The sequence below is a fragment of the Heloderma suspectum genome, chromosome 13 (genome assembly GCF_057233095.1).
Source record: "Heloderma suspectum isolate Gila_16-S chromosome 13, 16-S_ref, whole genome shotgun sequence".
Taxonomy (NCBI): Eukaryota; Metazoa; Chordata; class Lepidosauria; order Squamata; family Helodermatidae; genus Heloderma; species Heloderma suspectum.
Window position 1 is genome coordinate 28,007,213 of NC_139470.1, and position 16,851 is coordinate 28,024,063.

The 16,851-nt window shown below is 50.8% G+C and overlaps 1 protein-coding gene across 8 annotated transcripts in view; it reads left to right on the forward strand.

The window, feature by feature from the left end:
• The window catches only part of LOC146336261 (uncharacterized), a 31,598-nt gene extending 15,269 nt beyond the window's left edge, over positions 1–16,329 (forward strand). For 5 of the 8 annotated variants that reach the window (XM_084819503.1, XM_084819502.1, XM_084819504.1 and 2 more), the window contains 3 exons: positions 920–1,036; positions 5,460–6,988; positions 13,027–16,329. In XM_084819503.1, coding sequence (XP_084675629.1) covers positions 920–1,036; positions 5,460–6,970 — 1,628 coding nt within the window. In that variant the 3' untranslated portion in view covers positions 6,971–6,988; positions 13,027–16,329. Of the gene's footprint in view, positions 1–919; positions 1,037–5,459; positions 6,989–7,878 lie in introns of all 8 variants that reach the window. The other 3 variants (XM_084819505.1, XM_084819497.1, XM_084819500.1) reach the window with 3 other exon arrangements.
• Positions 16,330–16,851: the final 522 nt, after the last annotated feature.

Genomic DNA, 16,851 nt, shown 5'->3' on the forward strand with positions numbered 1-16,851 from the left:
AGAGTAATAGTTGTTGTTCTTGTTGTTATTATAATAAACAAAAGCGGCTTACAATGAAAAGAAAATACAGTATTAAGAAGCTAAACATCCAAAAGAGCCAGGAGAATGCCAATCAGATTAAGGAATTGCTGGACAAAGGGAATTCCATACACACCTAGTAATACACCATTTATTCAGGAAAAAGAAAATGTGTCTTGAAGGGAACTAAGGCATATTCCTGGACCATCCAAGAAAGGATGGGTTTAATCCAGACATGGGCAACCTGCAGCCCTTAGATCTCATCATACGTGGCCTCCGGCACTGCCCAAGATTGGGGGCGGGGGGTGAGAGAGAAAGGGGGGAGGGAGGGATTGTATTGATTTTCCTCGTTTGTTTTCCTTTCTCGTTCTTGGAATTCTTATATGAGAAAAGGAGAAGCAGCCTGAGGTGGTGGTGACCTTGAAAGAGAGCATGAGTGTATGTGGCCAGGGCCAGCGTCAAGGGTAGGCCTGGTTGGGCGCCTGTCGAGGGCCCACCCCCCAGCAGGGGCCCACTGACAAGAGCCCCCTGGAGTGGCGCCTCCTCTCCACCGCTGCACCCTGCTTGTCCCCCGCCTCTTGCTCTGGCCCAGAGGACGGTGGTGGAGAGGAGGAGGAGCGGGAGATGCCCCAGCCTGCTTGCTCCCTGGCTCCCTGCCTGTCCAGCCAGCCAGTGGGAGCAAGGAGGAGGAAGGGGGCAGACTCACTGAGGGAAGGGCCCATTGAGGGTGGCTCGCTCAGGGCCCTCAGAAACCTGGAGCCAGCACTGCGTGCGGTGGTGGCGGCAGTGAGAGATGACCTCTAAGGGGAAAAGCCTGCCTGCTCCGGGTTTAACCTTGCAGGAGTTGTAGGGAAGGGTGAAGACTCACCCCTGCCCTGTCATTCTCTGCTTTCGGTCCCAGACCTTGCTGCCCACAAGCCCAACATAATCGCGCAGATCGAGCATGGAGAGGAGCCCTGCTGCGTTGGGAGACTCCAGCACGTGAAGACAACAGCGGTTTCCAGCCACAGCTCCCTGGGTAAGTCTCAAGTCATGGAGGCTGGTGGCTCCGATGTCAGTGGGGCGGTGAATCTGCTCCAGGTTTCGGCCAGAACTCTAAAGGAGCTGGCCGAGGTCTGTCCATGGAGTCCATGTGACTCGGAAAAAGCTGGCCAGATTCATGGAAATCCAAACCCATGTGAATCCATTGCGTATTTCTCTGACATGCCTACCTGCTATATTTAAACTGGTTTGTAATGTATTCTTAAAGTTATTAAAATTATGATCTTGTACCGTATTTATGTATATCACTTAGAAATGTATTTTAATATAAGCAATTCATCAATATTGTTAGATAAACAACATTATTTAATAAAAGTGGCAGGTGTTTCATTAGCCATGCCAGTGCCTTTGCATTCACAAGCCACAGCACTGGAAATTGCAGTTAAAATTACCTCTTACCGAGCTCCCTGGAGCTTCCTATGTCACTTTAGTCCAGCAGTTTGCTTATTTCTTTCACAGTGGTCAGTAAACCTGTAGACTCGCAGGCCCAATGGTAGTAGGCAGCAGAGCCTTTTAGAATCAGTAGAGTTGGAAGGGATCTTGCAGGTCATCTAGTCCACCCCCCTGCTCAATGCCGGATCTTCAATGTAGGATGCAACTATGACATCCCTGACAGGTGCCCATCCAGCCTCTGCTTCAGCACCTCCAATAGAAGTTATTCAAATGAGGTCAACTGTATGGATGTCAGAGAAATCTGCAACGAATACTTGAGAGGGATTTGTGCCAATTCGCATTAGCGCAAATTCACTTTAGCAATACAGATTAGTGCATTTGTGGAGTGCATATTAGCCCTAATGAAAATTGGTGCAAGTAAAAACACAGATGGAATGGGTTTAGCAAAATCCGTTCACCACTGTAAGGCACACCAAAGGGCCCCCACCTCCCAGGGCACTCTGACAGAACCTTTTGTCCAACAGTCCCTTTCACTCGGTGGTAAGCAAGAGCCAACAGCTTGCTCTAAGACCTGCAGAATCCCCTGGGCCAACATAGAGGAAGCTGGAAAACCCCATCCACCCCTTCTGGCACCAAATTTAGTTAAAGGGAATCTGAACCCTTGGCCATGCTGGCTGGGAATGATGGGAGTTGTAGTCCAACCCATCTGCAGAGCATCATGCTGAGGAAGGCTGCCATGGCCCAAGGAAAACTGAGTCTTGGGTGTTGCTGCAATGGTATTTAACTGGGAAATAAAATATATTGAAGATGGATTTACCTCCAAACAATGAGCGAATATGTGGTGTTGCTTGTTTAAGAGAAGCCAAACCCTTCCCACATGTTGCTTTTAAACTTGACTGCTTTGCAGACTGTAAATGTATTTAGGGCGCAATCCTATCTAGATAGGCGGCCGCCTCCAAACTCGGAGGTGACCACCTATCCAAAGCAGGGCAGGAGAAGCACGGAGGGGATCATTCCCTCCACACTCCTCCTGCCCTGCATTTTTGGCTAGACTGCTGATTGTGGCTGTCTAGCCATGGGAGCATGGAGTGGGGAAGGAGGCTGCTGTACGACCCATAGGATGTGTCACACAGGCAGCTATGCTCTCCCCGCCCCGGAATGCCCCCAGCCACACCCCTTTCTAGCCGCTCCACGCTCCTCTTGCGAGTGCGGAGGACAAGACTGTTCCGCGCTGCTTCCGAGGCAGCGCGGAAGTGGCAGGAGGTCGGTTCCCAGAAAACAACATATCCTATGGCCGTCTAGATGCTGTCTAGACGGCCATAGGATTGCTCCCTCCATTAATGAATCTGTCGCTTAAGAGCCAAACAGTTAATTGATTATCATCGTAAAAAAAGAGAGAAAATTTTGAAAGGGTTGACAGAGCTTGACCAGGCTTTCGATTTGCTACTGCAGCAAAACAAAAGAGGGGGTTGTTTCTCCCACTGCCCCCAGCCCAACACTTGGGTGTGTTTAGCTTAGGAAAAAGGCAAAGGCGCATTTTAGAGCTGTATAACATGATGCGTGGTGTTGGAGAAAGTGGACAGGGGGATGGATTTTCTCCCACCAGGACTTCAGACAGGGCCCTTTTTCTAGCCCTGCTTGGATATGACGGGGGTTGAGCCCTGGGACTTCGGCATGCGAAGCGTGTGTTTCACCACTGAGCTTTGACCCTTCCCCAATAATGCTAGCAGTCTAATAATGAGGACCTCTCCACGCTGTGCGGTGGGGCCGTGCTGATCCCTTGTCCTCCTTGATCAAAACAGAATTGAATCATCTTTTATATTGTATTTTTCGTCATTAAAATATTATCTATTACAGATAGAACATAAAAAGAAATAGCAAAAAGAAACAGCGTTAGTTCACAATAACATTATCAGAAATCCAACACTCATATCTTAGATATATGCATTCGATTAAGCAGTCCATAGATCTAAATAGGGATTCAAACAAGATTGATGACCATAGGATATACATCCAAATGTATGGAGAGCAGTAAGATCCTCCAACCAGTGAAGGATAGATGGTAGGTAGCAACTTTCCAAGCTTGCAGTCAAAGTCTCTTTGCAACTACGGTCAGGGCCAGAAATATTGGAACAAGGATAATTGTTTTGGCAGTTGGCCTCTGTACACCACCACATTGAGGTTGAAAGGAAACACACCCAGATGGGAGTGAAGCCAGGACTTTCAGCTGTAATTCAAGGGGTGTGACAAAAGTGGGGCACTAACCATTCAGGAAGGACAGCCAGTGGCATACACACACACCCATCATTGGTGGCTCATAAGTAACGGAACGAATGGCTGACAAGCAGCTGCATGGCCAGGTGTGGCCTGTTTCCTGGGTGCCCCATGACCCATCAAGCAGATAAAAGGCCTGGAGGTGGCTCTGAGTGTTACATTTGCATTTGATAGCTGTTCACTGGAACCCGCAATATGAGGTCCAAAGAGGTGTCCGTGCGAGTGAAGGAGGCCATCATTAGGCTGAGGAAACAAAATAAACCCATCAGAGAGTAGCAAAAACAGTGGGAGTGGCCAATACAAGAGTTTGGAACATCCTGAAAAAGAAGGAATTAACTGGCAAGCTCAGCAACAGCAAAAGGCCTGGTAGACCACGGAAGACAACTAAAGTGGATGACCGCAGAATTCTGCTCATGGTGAAGAGGAACCCTTTCACAACATCTAGCCAGGTCAAGAACGCTCTTGTGGAGGTAGGCATGTCATTGTCAACATCTACAGTCAAGAGGCGGCTTTATGAATGTAACTACAGAGGTTTCACAACAAGGCGCAAACCACTGGTAACGCTCAAGAACAGAAAGGCCAGATTAGCCTTTGCCAGCAAACATCTAAAAAAGCCTGCCCAGTTCTGGAAAAAGATTCTTTGGACTGATGAAACCAAGATTAACTTGTACCAGAATTCTGGGAAGAGAAAAGTATGGAGAAGGAAAGGAACAGCTCATGATCCAAAGCATGCCACATCATCTGTCAAACATGGTGGAGGCAGTGTTATGGCATGGGCATGTCTGGCTGCCAATGGAACCGGGTCACTGGTGTTTATTGATGACCTGACTGCTGATAAAAGCAGCAGGATGAATTCTGAAGTGTATAGGGCTATACTTTCTGCTCAGATTCAGCCAAATGCTGCCAAACTGATAGGATGCCGCTTCATGTTGCAGATGGATAATGACCCAAAACATACAGCAAAAGCTACCCCAGAGTTTCTCAAGGCAAAGAAGTGGGATGTTCTTCAATGGCCAAGTCCGTCACCTGATCTCAACCCAATAGCGCATGCTTTTCTCTTACTGAAGACAAGACTGTAGGCAGAAAGACTCACAAACAAGCAGCAGCTGAAGGCAGCTGCAGTAAAGGCCTGGCAAAGCATCTCGAGGGAGGAAACCCAGCATTTGGTCATGTCCATGGATTCCAGACTTCAGGCAGTCATTGACTGCAAGGGATTTTCATCCAGGTATTGAAGGCGATCCTTAAGTCTGAAATGATGTTGGTTTGTTCCATTACTTATGAGCTCCCAACGATGGGTGTGTGCGTATGCCACTGGCTGTCCTTCCTGAATGGTTAGTGCCCCACTTTTCTCAAACCCCTTGAATTACAGCTGGAAGTCCTGACTTCGCTCCCATCTGGGTGTGTTTCCTTTCAGCTTCAACGTGGTGGTGTTCAGAGGCCAACTGCCAAAACAGTTATCCTTGCTCCAATATTTCTGGCCCTGACTGGATATGGAATCAGATAATCTGTTCTGATCTAGTAGATTCTCCCTTGTATTTACTTGCACTAATTTTCATTAGCGCTAATGCGCACTTACACAAACGCGCTAACCTCTATTAGTTAATGTGTATTAGCGTTCATGCGGATCTGCGCACTTGTGCAAGTGTGCATTAGCGTTCATGCAGATTTGCACATGTTTGCTTTATGTATGTGTACAAATTAGTACGACGTTCGCATTTCCTCTTTTGTTCCAGCAGAGGTCCAGATCCTGATTAAGAAGGAGTCCTGCCTTGAGGAACATCTAGAAGCGCTGCCGTGCTACGCTGAGCACCCGGAGGCATCGAAGAGGAGCCTGGACAATGGAGCTGTCTGTGAATTGCCTGTGTGGTCACCAGGTGCCCCCTCTGCTGGGAGTGGATCAGCTGCTCTGCCACCGTGGCCTACCGAGCTCAGGTGGTCAAATTGCATGGTGGTGGGCCAGGAGGCAGCACCCGTGGCGTTTCAGGTGGGGCATCCGGGAGCCTCTGGAGGCAGTTTCTGGCCTGTGGGTGTCACTGTTCCCCAGCCCGATGCCCACGAGGAGATGCTGCTAATCTGCACCCAGTGTCAGAAATGCTTCCCTGCCCGTTCGGCTCACAGTATCCCCTCCATGGTACCCACTGGAGAGGTGACGCAAGTCTGCCCTGAGTGCGAGAACAGCAACACGGAGACCCCGCTGGCCGTGGCACATCAGCAAAGCCACGCTGGGGCGCAGCCCTGTGCCTGCGGCCACTGCTCATCACTACGCCTTCGCCAAAGGGCGCCCAGGGAAGAGCGGCCCTTCAAGTGCGGGAAGTGTGACAAAAGCTTCCGTTACGTGCACGAGTACACCTGGCACCAGAAGGTGCACACCGGGGAGAAGAACTACAGGTGCGACACCTGCGAGAAGGTCTTCCGGCACAAGCAGGAGCTGATGTGGCACCAGCGGACCCACACAGCGGAGTGGCCCCACAAGTGCGGGGCGTGCGAGAAGAGCTTCCGGTTCAAGCAGGAGCTGACGTGGCACCTGAAGACCCACTCGGTGGAGCGGCCGCACAAATGCGCCGAGTGCGGCAAAAGCTTCCGGTTCAAGCAGGAGTTCATGTGGCACCAGAGGGCCCACGTGGGCGACAGGCCCTACAAGTGCAGCGAGTGCGAGAAGAGCTTCCGCTTCAAGCAAGAGTACACCTGGCACCAGAGAAGCCACACCGGAGAAAAGACCTACAAGTGCCCTGGCTGCGACAAGAGCTTCCGGTACAAGCAGGAATTCGTCTGGCACCAGAGGACCCACACTGGGGAGCAGCCCTACCCCTGCGCCTCGTGCGACTCCACCTTCACCTGCCGACAGGAATACATGCGCCATCAGCGGCTGCATGACGGGGAGAAGCCTTACCAGTGCCCTCACTGTGAGAAAACCTTCCGCCGGGGCTCCACCCTGATCCGACACCGGCGGATCCACTTGGGCGAGGGGCCTTTCAAATGCTCCCACTGCGACAGGACCTTTGGCCAGAGCGCCAACCTCATCAAGCACCAGCGCACGCATGCGCTGAAGAGCGAGCCCGTGGGGAGCGCTTCGGAATGGCCGCCCTGCTTGCAGAGCTCGGCAGCCCCCCTCCCGCAGGACCCCATCGGGATGCTGAGCCTGAAAACGGTGTCCGTGGGGGCACTGCTCTTACTCAACCTCCAAGAGCCGAAACAGGAGAAGGACCCAGCCAGCACGTCGGATGCCTGGGAGCCGCAAATGTGACGAGGGAGCCTTGCTTGGGTAGGGGAGAGAAATATGAATCAGTCCAAAATGGTGGTGTGGGGTCCCCTAGGAGATCGCCAAAGCTCTTGGGGTGGATCACCAGATTACAGGCAGTATCAACTATAGCAGCCTTCCCCAGCTTGGCACCCTCCAGATGTGTTGGACTGCAACTCCCATCATCCCCATGCTGGCTGGGGATGGTGGGAGTTGCAGTCCAACACATCTGCAGGGCACCAGGTTGGGGAAGGCTGAACCATACAATAAGGCAGTGTTCTCTATAAAGTGTAGAGACGAGGAGAAAGTGTCCAAAAACAGGTCCTGAACAAAAGCAAAAGTATGTTGGTGGGGCCCCCCTTTGGGAAATATCAGGGTGTCTCATCTCCTGGCTCATCTGCAAGCAGGAGCAAAGAACTGGGGCAAATGATTGGGACCCTCAGAGCCGGTCTGCCTCTGACCGCTAATTGCCAGAGACAAACTGGGGGCAGCTATCACCATCCTGCCCTGCTTGTTAGTGAGTTTCCTACTGGAGGCAGAATGCTGGGCAGGTTGTTGTTTATTCCTGAGCCAGAAAAGCAATTATTTATTCCTGGAGCAGTGCATCATCAGCATCGCCATCATCATTTTCTTTTGCGAACCAGGGCTTGTTCAGAATTCATTCAGTTTCTGCCCAATCTAGGTAGGTCTTCACGGGACTCAAAACTGGATGGGAGATGGTGTTCAGACTTCTACGCCCTTGTTCTTTTGTAACTACCATCTCAGACCATCTTATAAGCAGCTGGGCTTCATCCTTGTGTCTAGAACAACCCCACAGCGGTTTCCTTGATTATTAATAGGGGATCCCTAGCTTTTTTCAAGCTCCTTCCCTTCCAGTGCATTCTGCTTATTCGTCCTTTCTTTCTGCACACCAGGGAAACGCCCTCCAGACTTCCAGAAATGGTTTACTGAACTGGGGTACTTCCAGATGAGGCTTTTAACACTCATTCATTGAATTTTACTGGGGGTCCAGACATCGTCGTTGTCTTCTGCTCATAACCCTCCTGCGTTTTCCCACCACTCCTTTTTTCTTACTACAGAAAATCCATTAAAAAGAGGTGGGGGGGAACCCTGAATTGCTGCACGGTGTCTTTTGATTGGCAGCGCTAGGAGTCTTCTAAGCCCACGGAAGGCTTATCGCTCCGGTGCTTCCAAGTGTAGATTGAGCAACCTAATGAAGAAGGCAGAATCCTTTCATCTTCAGTGGGTGTGAGAGGGGACTTGCCAAAGTTCCCCGTCACCATTTGGCAATGGGCCCATTTAACTGGGCCTTCGGCTTTCATCTGCTTGTCTCCAAATCTCGGCATCATTGCAACAGCTCAGCCAGCTCTGCCCGGTGTCTTCTCCAGTGCCTGGGTTTCAGCTGGTTTTGCTGGACATCTTTTTTCCTTTGCTACTGCAGCATGTGACCCTTTTGCCAGACCAGAGATTTGCTGACGGACTCACGGCGTTTGACTCATGCCGGCTTCACCCAAGTCTTCAAAGATTGGCATCAAGACGGGGCCCTTACTGGGAGTGCCGGCAAGACATTTTGGTTCTTGGAGCGGAAAATCCAAATGGCACCCCAGCTAATTGAAATGGGTCTCCGTCGGCTGGGATGTTCTCCTGAGCATGCCTCTCTAGGATAAAAGGGAGGACCCTGCACAACTCCTCTTTGTTTCGACGGGTCATGCGCAGGAGAATGCTCCGGCCTCTGACGCCACATCTGATGGCCTCTGTCTGCCCCCTTTTAATGGCATCACGATCCAGTGGTGGTGGGTGTGGCAGGGTGCCTCACAACAGGGGCGACCTCCGAAGGACATTTGCTTTTGCACACTGCGCAAAGCTCTTCTGGAGCTTTTCTGGTATGGCCCAATTCTGTCCTACCACCCTGATGTGTATCCTGCTATCCTGAATCTCAGTGCCGCTCATTTACTCACAGTTGATGCTGTCTTGTCTTCATCGTGAATTTCTGTGAAATCCACCCAGTGCCACAAGGCTGCTATTTTCTTACTTAAATGAATATTTTAATGTTTAAGTGTGTTTGGATAATGTGTCATGAAATATGCAATTTTTTTACAGTGAGAGGTTGTGGGAAGGGCGGGGGATGCTGGCCATGGAGGGGGAAAATGCAGCTCTGCTTCTGACGTAGAGTTGCCAGCATTTTCTTTCTAGCAGGGTCCTGGTGTCTTTAAAAGCTGCATGAGAAGCAGAAATCCCATAGTAGTTTCGTTCATCAGTACATCTGCTGGCTGAGAAAAGCTTCAGCCCGCAATGCAGCTGTTAAAAGTGCAGGAGCCCTGCCTGAATAAAAGAGCTGGCAACCCTACTTTTTATCTCTCTGTATATATATATATATATATATATACCCATGTTGTTTAAAGTAGAACTTCCTAAGCGGATACCTTCTCCTTCTCTGGGCAAGTTGTCATTAATATTAGTATTACATTGTTTAGTTTTATTCTCTGCTCGATCATTGAGTAACCCTATTTCCATATCTCAGCCATCAACTCAAGGATCATCTGAGACAGGACATTTCTTCTTATTAAATCCATTTTACAGACTTTGAAAGAGTGATATTCCCACCCCAAGGATGCGGGGGGTGAGCACAGCTGCAGAAGGATGTGAGACCCAGACTTCTTGTGTAGCTTCTGGTCATTTAAGTGTGGCTTGTTCAGGAGACTCTCCCAGTCAATGTTCTCCCACTCTGGTAGCCAAGCTCTGTTGCCACCTTATCTTGCCTCATGGTGGAGCAGTCTCTATTCCAGGTGGATTAATTCACATTCCGTGGTTTTGTACTCAATTGTCAAGTGAATCCCCCACTCCACATGGAAATAAGGAGTAAAAGAGTTGAAACCCCCATTATTTCATCTTTAAGAACCCAGGTGGCATGTGCAAAGAGAAACAGAAGGCCGTAACTGGCAGTGAATCCAGGCTTGTGTTGTCTTGCTTGGGATAAGCAATCTTGAGCTTAAGCTGTAGACAATGGAGGCTCAGGTTATAGGGAAAGAACAGTGCCTCATAGGGAAAGTGGGGTAAACAGAATGGATACGCTTCATACAGCTGAAAGAACTGCACAAATTTTGAGGGGTTTCTCGGAGTTTGTTGTTTTCAAAATGTGGAATTTTATATTTCTTTTTTTTTAAGTGGTGGGGGGACGGGTTGCACTGGGGATTGGCGCTCATGGAAAGTGCGAGGGCCTGTTTGGGAAGGCCCAGAGATACTGACCTGGTTTGCACGACACAACATGGGGCTTTTTCTCCCCACGGGGTCTGTCTCACTGGGCTGGGTGCTCACGGGAGCCATTTTTGCATAGCGCCTGGATGACTATGGCTTGTTGTGTCATGCAAACCCAGGCGGTAGGGGTTGTTTGAGGGTTATATGACACTTAAATAACACATGGCTTTTTAAAGGGTTATTTGAGGGTTGTCAGGGTTTGCATGACACGTCATGCCAGGCACCCGCAGGCACCACGCAAGAGTGGCGTCCGAGGGGGCTGGCATGACGTCAGAGCCCCCATGAGTAAATTAGCCCACTGTGGGCTGTTGTGATGTGCAAACAGAGTCCTGGAGTGAAAGCCATTATAAGTGACTGGGCACCATGCTATGTGGGAGACACCTGCCCTGCCCTGGGCGTCCGCCATAGCTTAGTGGCAGAAGCACGCACTTTGCAGGCAGCAGGTCCCAGGTTCACACTTCCCCTGGACAGCCAGTCAGAAGAGACAGCACAAGGCTAGATGGGTCACTGGCCTAACTCAATATAAGGGCGCTCTGTGTTCAGAGGAGAAGCCGTAGCTCAGGGGTGGGACACCTGCCTTACACACCAAATGCCCCAGGTTCAGTCCCCACTTTGGAGGCCAAGGTGGCAAGTGGTGGAGACCCTGTTTTGGAGGCCCTACTTGCTAAAGTAGACAATACTTAGCTAGGTGGGCAAATACTCTGACCTGGCCTAAGACGACTTCCTCTGTTCCTAGGAGTGCCCACACAGGCTCCTTTGGATTTCTGTAAGTGCAGTCTGAAGAAGTCAAGGCTGCAAACCTGTGGTTCCTGGGAGGGTGCCCAGGGGCTGTAGGATAGAGTGGATCTTGCCTGCCGAAGGTAGAGAGACAGGTCTGCCCTTGGATGGGGAGATATGAGCTTGGATGCCCCCTCTTAGCTCCCATGGAAACCTCCAGACCTCTTGTCTCTCTGATACTGGGAGATGCAAAAAGTGGGTGGAGTGGGGGGCATGTCAGGGGGCAGATTGGACTCCAGACAGGCTCCTGACACAGGGGGAAATGTACCCCAGTTAGGGATGCTGGAGAAATCTGCAACGGCATCAGATGTTTAGATTTCTATGAATCCAACCAATGGATTCTACAGCAGACTGGCTTTTGCTGAGTTGCGTGGATTCTGCGGACTTGCAGACTGTTATTTTACTTCCCAGAATTTTACACAAATTTAGTTGGAGAAAAATATGTAAGATTAAAAAAACTGCCAAAAATGAGCATTTCCCCAGAGGTTAAAAAATGAAAATGCACATGGGGAATTTGTGCATTTGGGGGGGGGGGTACACATTTTTGCAAGTGCGAATTTGTGCAAATGCAATAAATCAGACAAACAATCCAACTCCACCACTGAGCAGACGATGCAACAAAAGGCACCTGACAATCCGTGAAATGCAGACCGAGCAGACTTTATAGAACTTGTACATCCCTGACTCCAGTCTTTCAAATGGAAGGGAAAATATCAAAGGGGAGAAAAGAAACTGCCGCTGCTCCGGCCCTTGCGCCTGCCAGCACGAGCCCAGGTTGGCTTTGGATGGGGCAGGTCCCCTGGCATTGCATCTTCCCAGCACCATCTGTAGGATTCCTCTGCCCATGAATTTAGTCCTTCCCTTTCCTAAGGTTCCCTCCCTTACAGCCGTCTCAACCTGGTGCCCTCCAGATGTGTTGGGCTGCACCTCCCATCATCACCAGCCAGCATGGCCAATGGTCAGCAATGCTGGGAGTTGTAGTCCAAAACATCTGGAGGGTACCAGGTTGGGAAAAGCTGCCTTACGCTGCAGCTGCTATATTTATTATAGCTGCAGCTGTTTTTGTGGAAGCCCGCTCAGCTTTGGCGGTGATCGTGGAAGGCAGCGGTGCAGAGCCAGAGGACCGAATTTCGGAGAAGCTCTTCGAGGCGACATCCCAGTGGTGGGAGGGGCCAAAGGCAGAAGGGGTGGGGCCAATATGCCAGCATATTTTAGTTTAAAGCTGTTCCTACCAGTGACGAAGCCTTAGGAGAGGCATTTCAACCTGATAGAATGGGGGGGGGGGATACAAAAGTCAGGATATCACCAAGCAATCAGGGTTGGGGGAAAGAGGTGGGGACAGGGGAAGGGGGCATGGCCACCTGGAAAACCCCGGCAGCCGGATTTGGCCCCCAGGCCTGAGACCCTCCACGCCTGCTTGAAATCCAAGGTGGTGGTGATGGTCTCATCTCCCGACTATCATTCAGTTAAATGGTGGGGACAGAGCTGCCTCCTCCCCGAATTGCCACCATGCAGGGACCACCCTTGCTGGTCACGTAGCCCCAGCTGCCGTGTTTCCTGAAGCTGAGCATGCCTGCCAGCGCAGGCATATGTGCTATGTCCATGCTCTTCAGCCTTTCCACTTCCCTGCCAGAATGTCTGCCAAAGAACCTCTGCCCATTGCAGCAGTGATGTTGGCTGTGGACATCTCCGTAGGTGCGCAGAGCTGAGCGCATGCCCAACACGCGCCTGCACATTGCAGGAGCAGATGAGTAGCGATGGGCGAACTGACTTCCAAGGAAGCTTGGCTGCCATTCCTGAAATCCTTGCTGGGGGACTCTGATGAGCTTCTCAAGGACCCAGTGTTCCCACAGATAGTACAGTGAACTCTCCTCGGGGTATTCTATTGCACCATCTGCAGTGCCCTGTGGCCGCTGTGGGCAACTGAGGAAAGGAGAGGGGCAACAGAAAAACAGGCTTGGTTGGAGATGTCTGGCCATCCTGATCTGGCAGGAAATAATGTGTTTTTTCCCCTCCTTTTATCTCCACAGCTTTGAAACACAACCAATCATATCACAAGTGTATGCTAGCTGAGGCACGGGGACCTTTTGTCTTCAGTTTTTGCCTGTAAAAGTGCCTGGTGTATTCCTGAACCTGTATTGATATGAAAAATAAAAACTCTGGGGTCGGGTAAGAGTGTTCTGTGCATGACTTGCACTGCGAGCCATTGGTGGGCCTCTCAGACCAGGAGATGATCCCTGCATCTCCCTTTTCTACAATGCTGAATTTGTAAAATGAGGTGTGGGGACAAAGCTGCTCCAACAGCCCCCATTCAGCACACGCAAGGGAGATGGTGGATGATTGTGGTTAGCTTATTGGTGAGGGGAAGGCCATCTGTACATGTTCAGACACCTACATCTCTAGCCAGCTGGCAAACTGGCCCAGCTAATTTGTCATACTAAAGGCCTGTAGCTCAGAAATGGCTTCATATAACGTAATTCAGGGGTAGGCAGCCCAGCGCCCTCCAGCTGTTTTGGACTGCAACCCCCATAGTCCCTGACCATTGGCCATGCTGGTTGAGGCTGATGAGGGTTGCCATGCAAAAATCTAGAGGTCGCCAAGTTGCCTGTCCTTGGTGTAATTAATCATTATGGACCTTGTTACTGCAGGATGCGGCCATGATCATAAGCTAAGATGGCTTTTTAAGGATCAAGACAAATCGAGGGAGGAGAAGGTGATCAAGACCTACTGACGATGATAGCTAAAGTGAAGCCCCATATTCACAGTATCTCAGATGGGACTGGTGTCAAGGGTAGGCAAGGCTGGGCACCTGCCAAGGGCCCCCCCCCCCACAGGGACCCACTGACAGGAGCCCTCCCCCCTTCCCAACGCTGTACCCCCTCTTCACCATTGCTGCCTGCTTGTTGGCCTGCCTCCTGCTCTGGCCCAGACAGGGATGGTGGTGAGAAGGAGAAGCGGGAGACGCCGCGGCCCGCTTGCTCCCTGGCTCTCTGCCTGTCGAGCAAGCAAGTGGTGGCAATGATGAGGAAGAGGAAGAGGAGCTGGTGACAATGGCAGTGAGAAGGAAGACGCACTGACGGAGGGGGTCCATGGAAGCTTCGCACCTTGGATAGCTCCGTTAGAGTTCTGGCTGGTTCTGACTGAAACCCGAAGCAGATTTACTGCCCCACTGACATCGGAGCCACCAGCCTCCACTGCTTGAGGGTGACTCGACTTGAGACCTGCCAGTCAGAATACTGGGCTGGATGGACCAATGCTCTGAGTCAGTGTAAGTCGGCTTGCTACAGAACGGCCTTCCTCAACCTGGTGCCCTCCAGATGTGGTGGACGGCAACTCCATGGCCAATGGCTGTGTTGGACTATGACTCCCCTCATCCCCAGCCACCATGGCTGGGAATGATGGGACTTGCAGTCCAACACATCTGGAGGCCGCCAGATTTAAGAAGCCTGCTCCAGGGAAGACTGAGACGACCTGGGCAACCTTTCGCGGAGCGGAGCGGATGGCAATGCGCAAAGGCCAAGATGAGCTGGCCGGGACTATTCCGGGGTTTAAAGAAAGGGCTCCGGATCTTAAAGCTGTCCAAATTGGTGGCCATCACTACATCCTGTGGTAGCAAATCCCATAGTTTAACTCTGCGCTGTGTGAAGAAGCCCTTCCTTTCCTCTGTCCTGGATCTTAAACCCCACTCTGAATCCGGGGGGGCCTGGGGCTTTTCAACCATTGCAACCAGAATTAGCTATTTGAGCACTGCCATTTTTCGCCTGCTGGTGGCAGCCGAACCTTCCTTACCACAAGATGGACCCCATTTCGGAAGGGAACTTTCATTCGGCTGCAGAAGGAGCCGCTAACAGCCATCTCCAAAATTACGTTGCTCTACTTGCATGCTGGGAAAACCAGGGGTGGTGCGGCGCTGTCATGGCGGGACTTCCAGGCAGAGTGCGCAGGAGGGCCTGCAAATGCAGCCGGGCTGTCTCGTCACATTTGGACGCGCTATTACAGTCTCAAGAGGCCCCTGCGCAGGACTGTTGCCGAACGGCACCACTGCAGGACGCAGTCAGGCAACAGTCACTGGAGACACAGAGGCCTGGTTATGTTGGAAAGGGCAGATGCAAACGCAGGCCCACCTCTTGCAAAGCACGCAGGGAGATTTCCTGGAGCCTTCGCGTTCTTCGTCAGGCAGCGGAAGTTTCCAGCCTTGCAAAGATGTGTGTTGGTCCCAAGATGTGCGTGGTGTGGAGAAAGTGGATAGAGACTTCCCCCACCCTCTCTCTTCGTTCTAGAACCCAGTGGGGCCATTCCCTGAAGCTGACTGGAAGGAGATCCAGGACAGAGGAAAGGTTCTTCACACAGCGCAGAGTTAAACTATGGGATTTGCTACCAGCGGACGTAGTGATGGCCACCAATTTGGATGGCTTTAAAAGGGGTTAGACAAATTTGTGGAGGAGAAGAGTATCAATGGCTACTAGTCAGGATGGCTATGTGGTACATCCAGGATCAGAGGCAGTATGCCTCCGGCAAACACGAGCAGGAGGTTTCTACTGTGCAAATGTCCTCATTGCGGGCTTCCCATTGGGGCATCTGGTTGGCCACTGTGGGAACAGAATGCTGGCCTAGAGAGGCCTTTGGTCTGATGCAGCTCTTACGTTCTTATTTTGTGCTGTCTCAAAGGGGAATGAAACACTGGATGCAGCCCTTAAAAGGAAGAAAACGGAGCACTTGATATTTCTGTTCCTCAGCCATTCTATACTTTACAACTGCGTCCATATTCCTAATATGTTAGAACAATAACAAAACTGTTTGTCAGCCCTGGTTTAAAAAAAAAAAGTCTGAGCACTTTCACATTATTAATTCACTCAAAACAGCACCAGCGTGACTACAGGAAAAAAAGAGTTTGCTTCGACAGGCTTGATGCTCTTGCCGCCTGCTGCTCTCTGGTGGCTCATTCGGAGCTCCCCTCTGGGCTGCAGGTCCCTGGACTTCAACCCCAAAGGCCAGCCCTTGCTGCACCTCTGTGCAACTCCCACCACACTGGAAGTCCCAGTCTGACACATCTGGGGGCACCAGGTGGAGAAAGACCATGCTACCAATGCGCGCTGTTATCTATTATCTGTTATTGTGCTGAAGCGCGGCCAGTCAGCGTCGCAGCAGACATCATCTCGGGAGAGTCGCGGGAATGTCTTTTTATAGCACTGCAGGCCACGGGCCTTTGTGAGATTTTTTGTTAATTGTCACCAAAAGTTTCTGTCTGCTGACTGAGTCATGGGGGCCCTTTTGAGGCACCCAAAATGTTTTTCATCAGTCCGTCGGACCGATGAAAGAAGACACTTGCAGCAATTAGCGCACAATCCTACGCATGTTTAGACAGAGAAAAAGTCCTACACCTCCCAGCATTCCCCAGCCAGGCTGGGGAATGCTGGGAGGTGTAGGACTTTTTCTCTGTCTAAACATGCATAGGATTGTGCCCATAGTCCATGAACCATGTGTAATGTGTGCATCTGTGCCTGGGTCACTTCGCCTGACATCCCTTGTGGACTTAATATGAGATGAGAGGACATATATTTTTCTGTCCTGCTGTGGTGGGTCATGCTGTGCCCACAGTGGACAAGACCCATGTGCTGAGGCCCGGGTGTGGAGGGGGGAGAGAGCAACAGACCGCTCGCTTTTTGATTAAACAAATGTGCTAATCTTAAAGAAAATACAACCTTCCTGGGATTTGGTTTCCATCCAATTAGCCTTTATCGGTATGTTTTAATCTCCTGGGTGGCTCCCTAACTTTCTTCCTATTTGCATTTGCTACTCAGCCCTGAGCTGACCCCCTGTTGTTGACAGCAGCTTTTCTGCTGGTCTTGAGATCT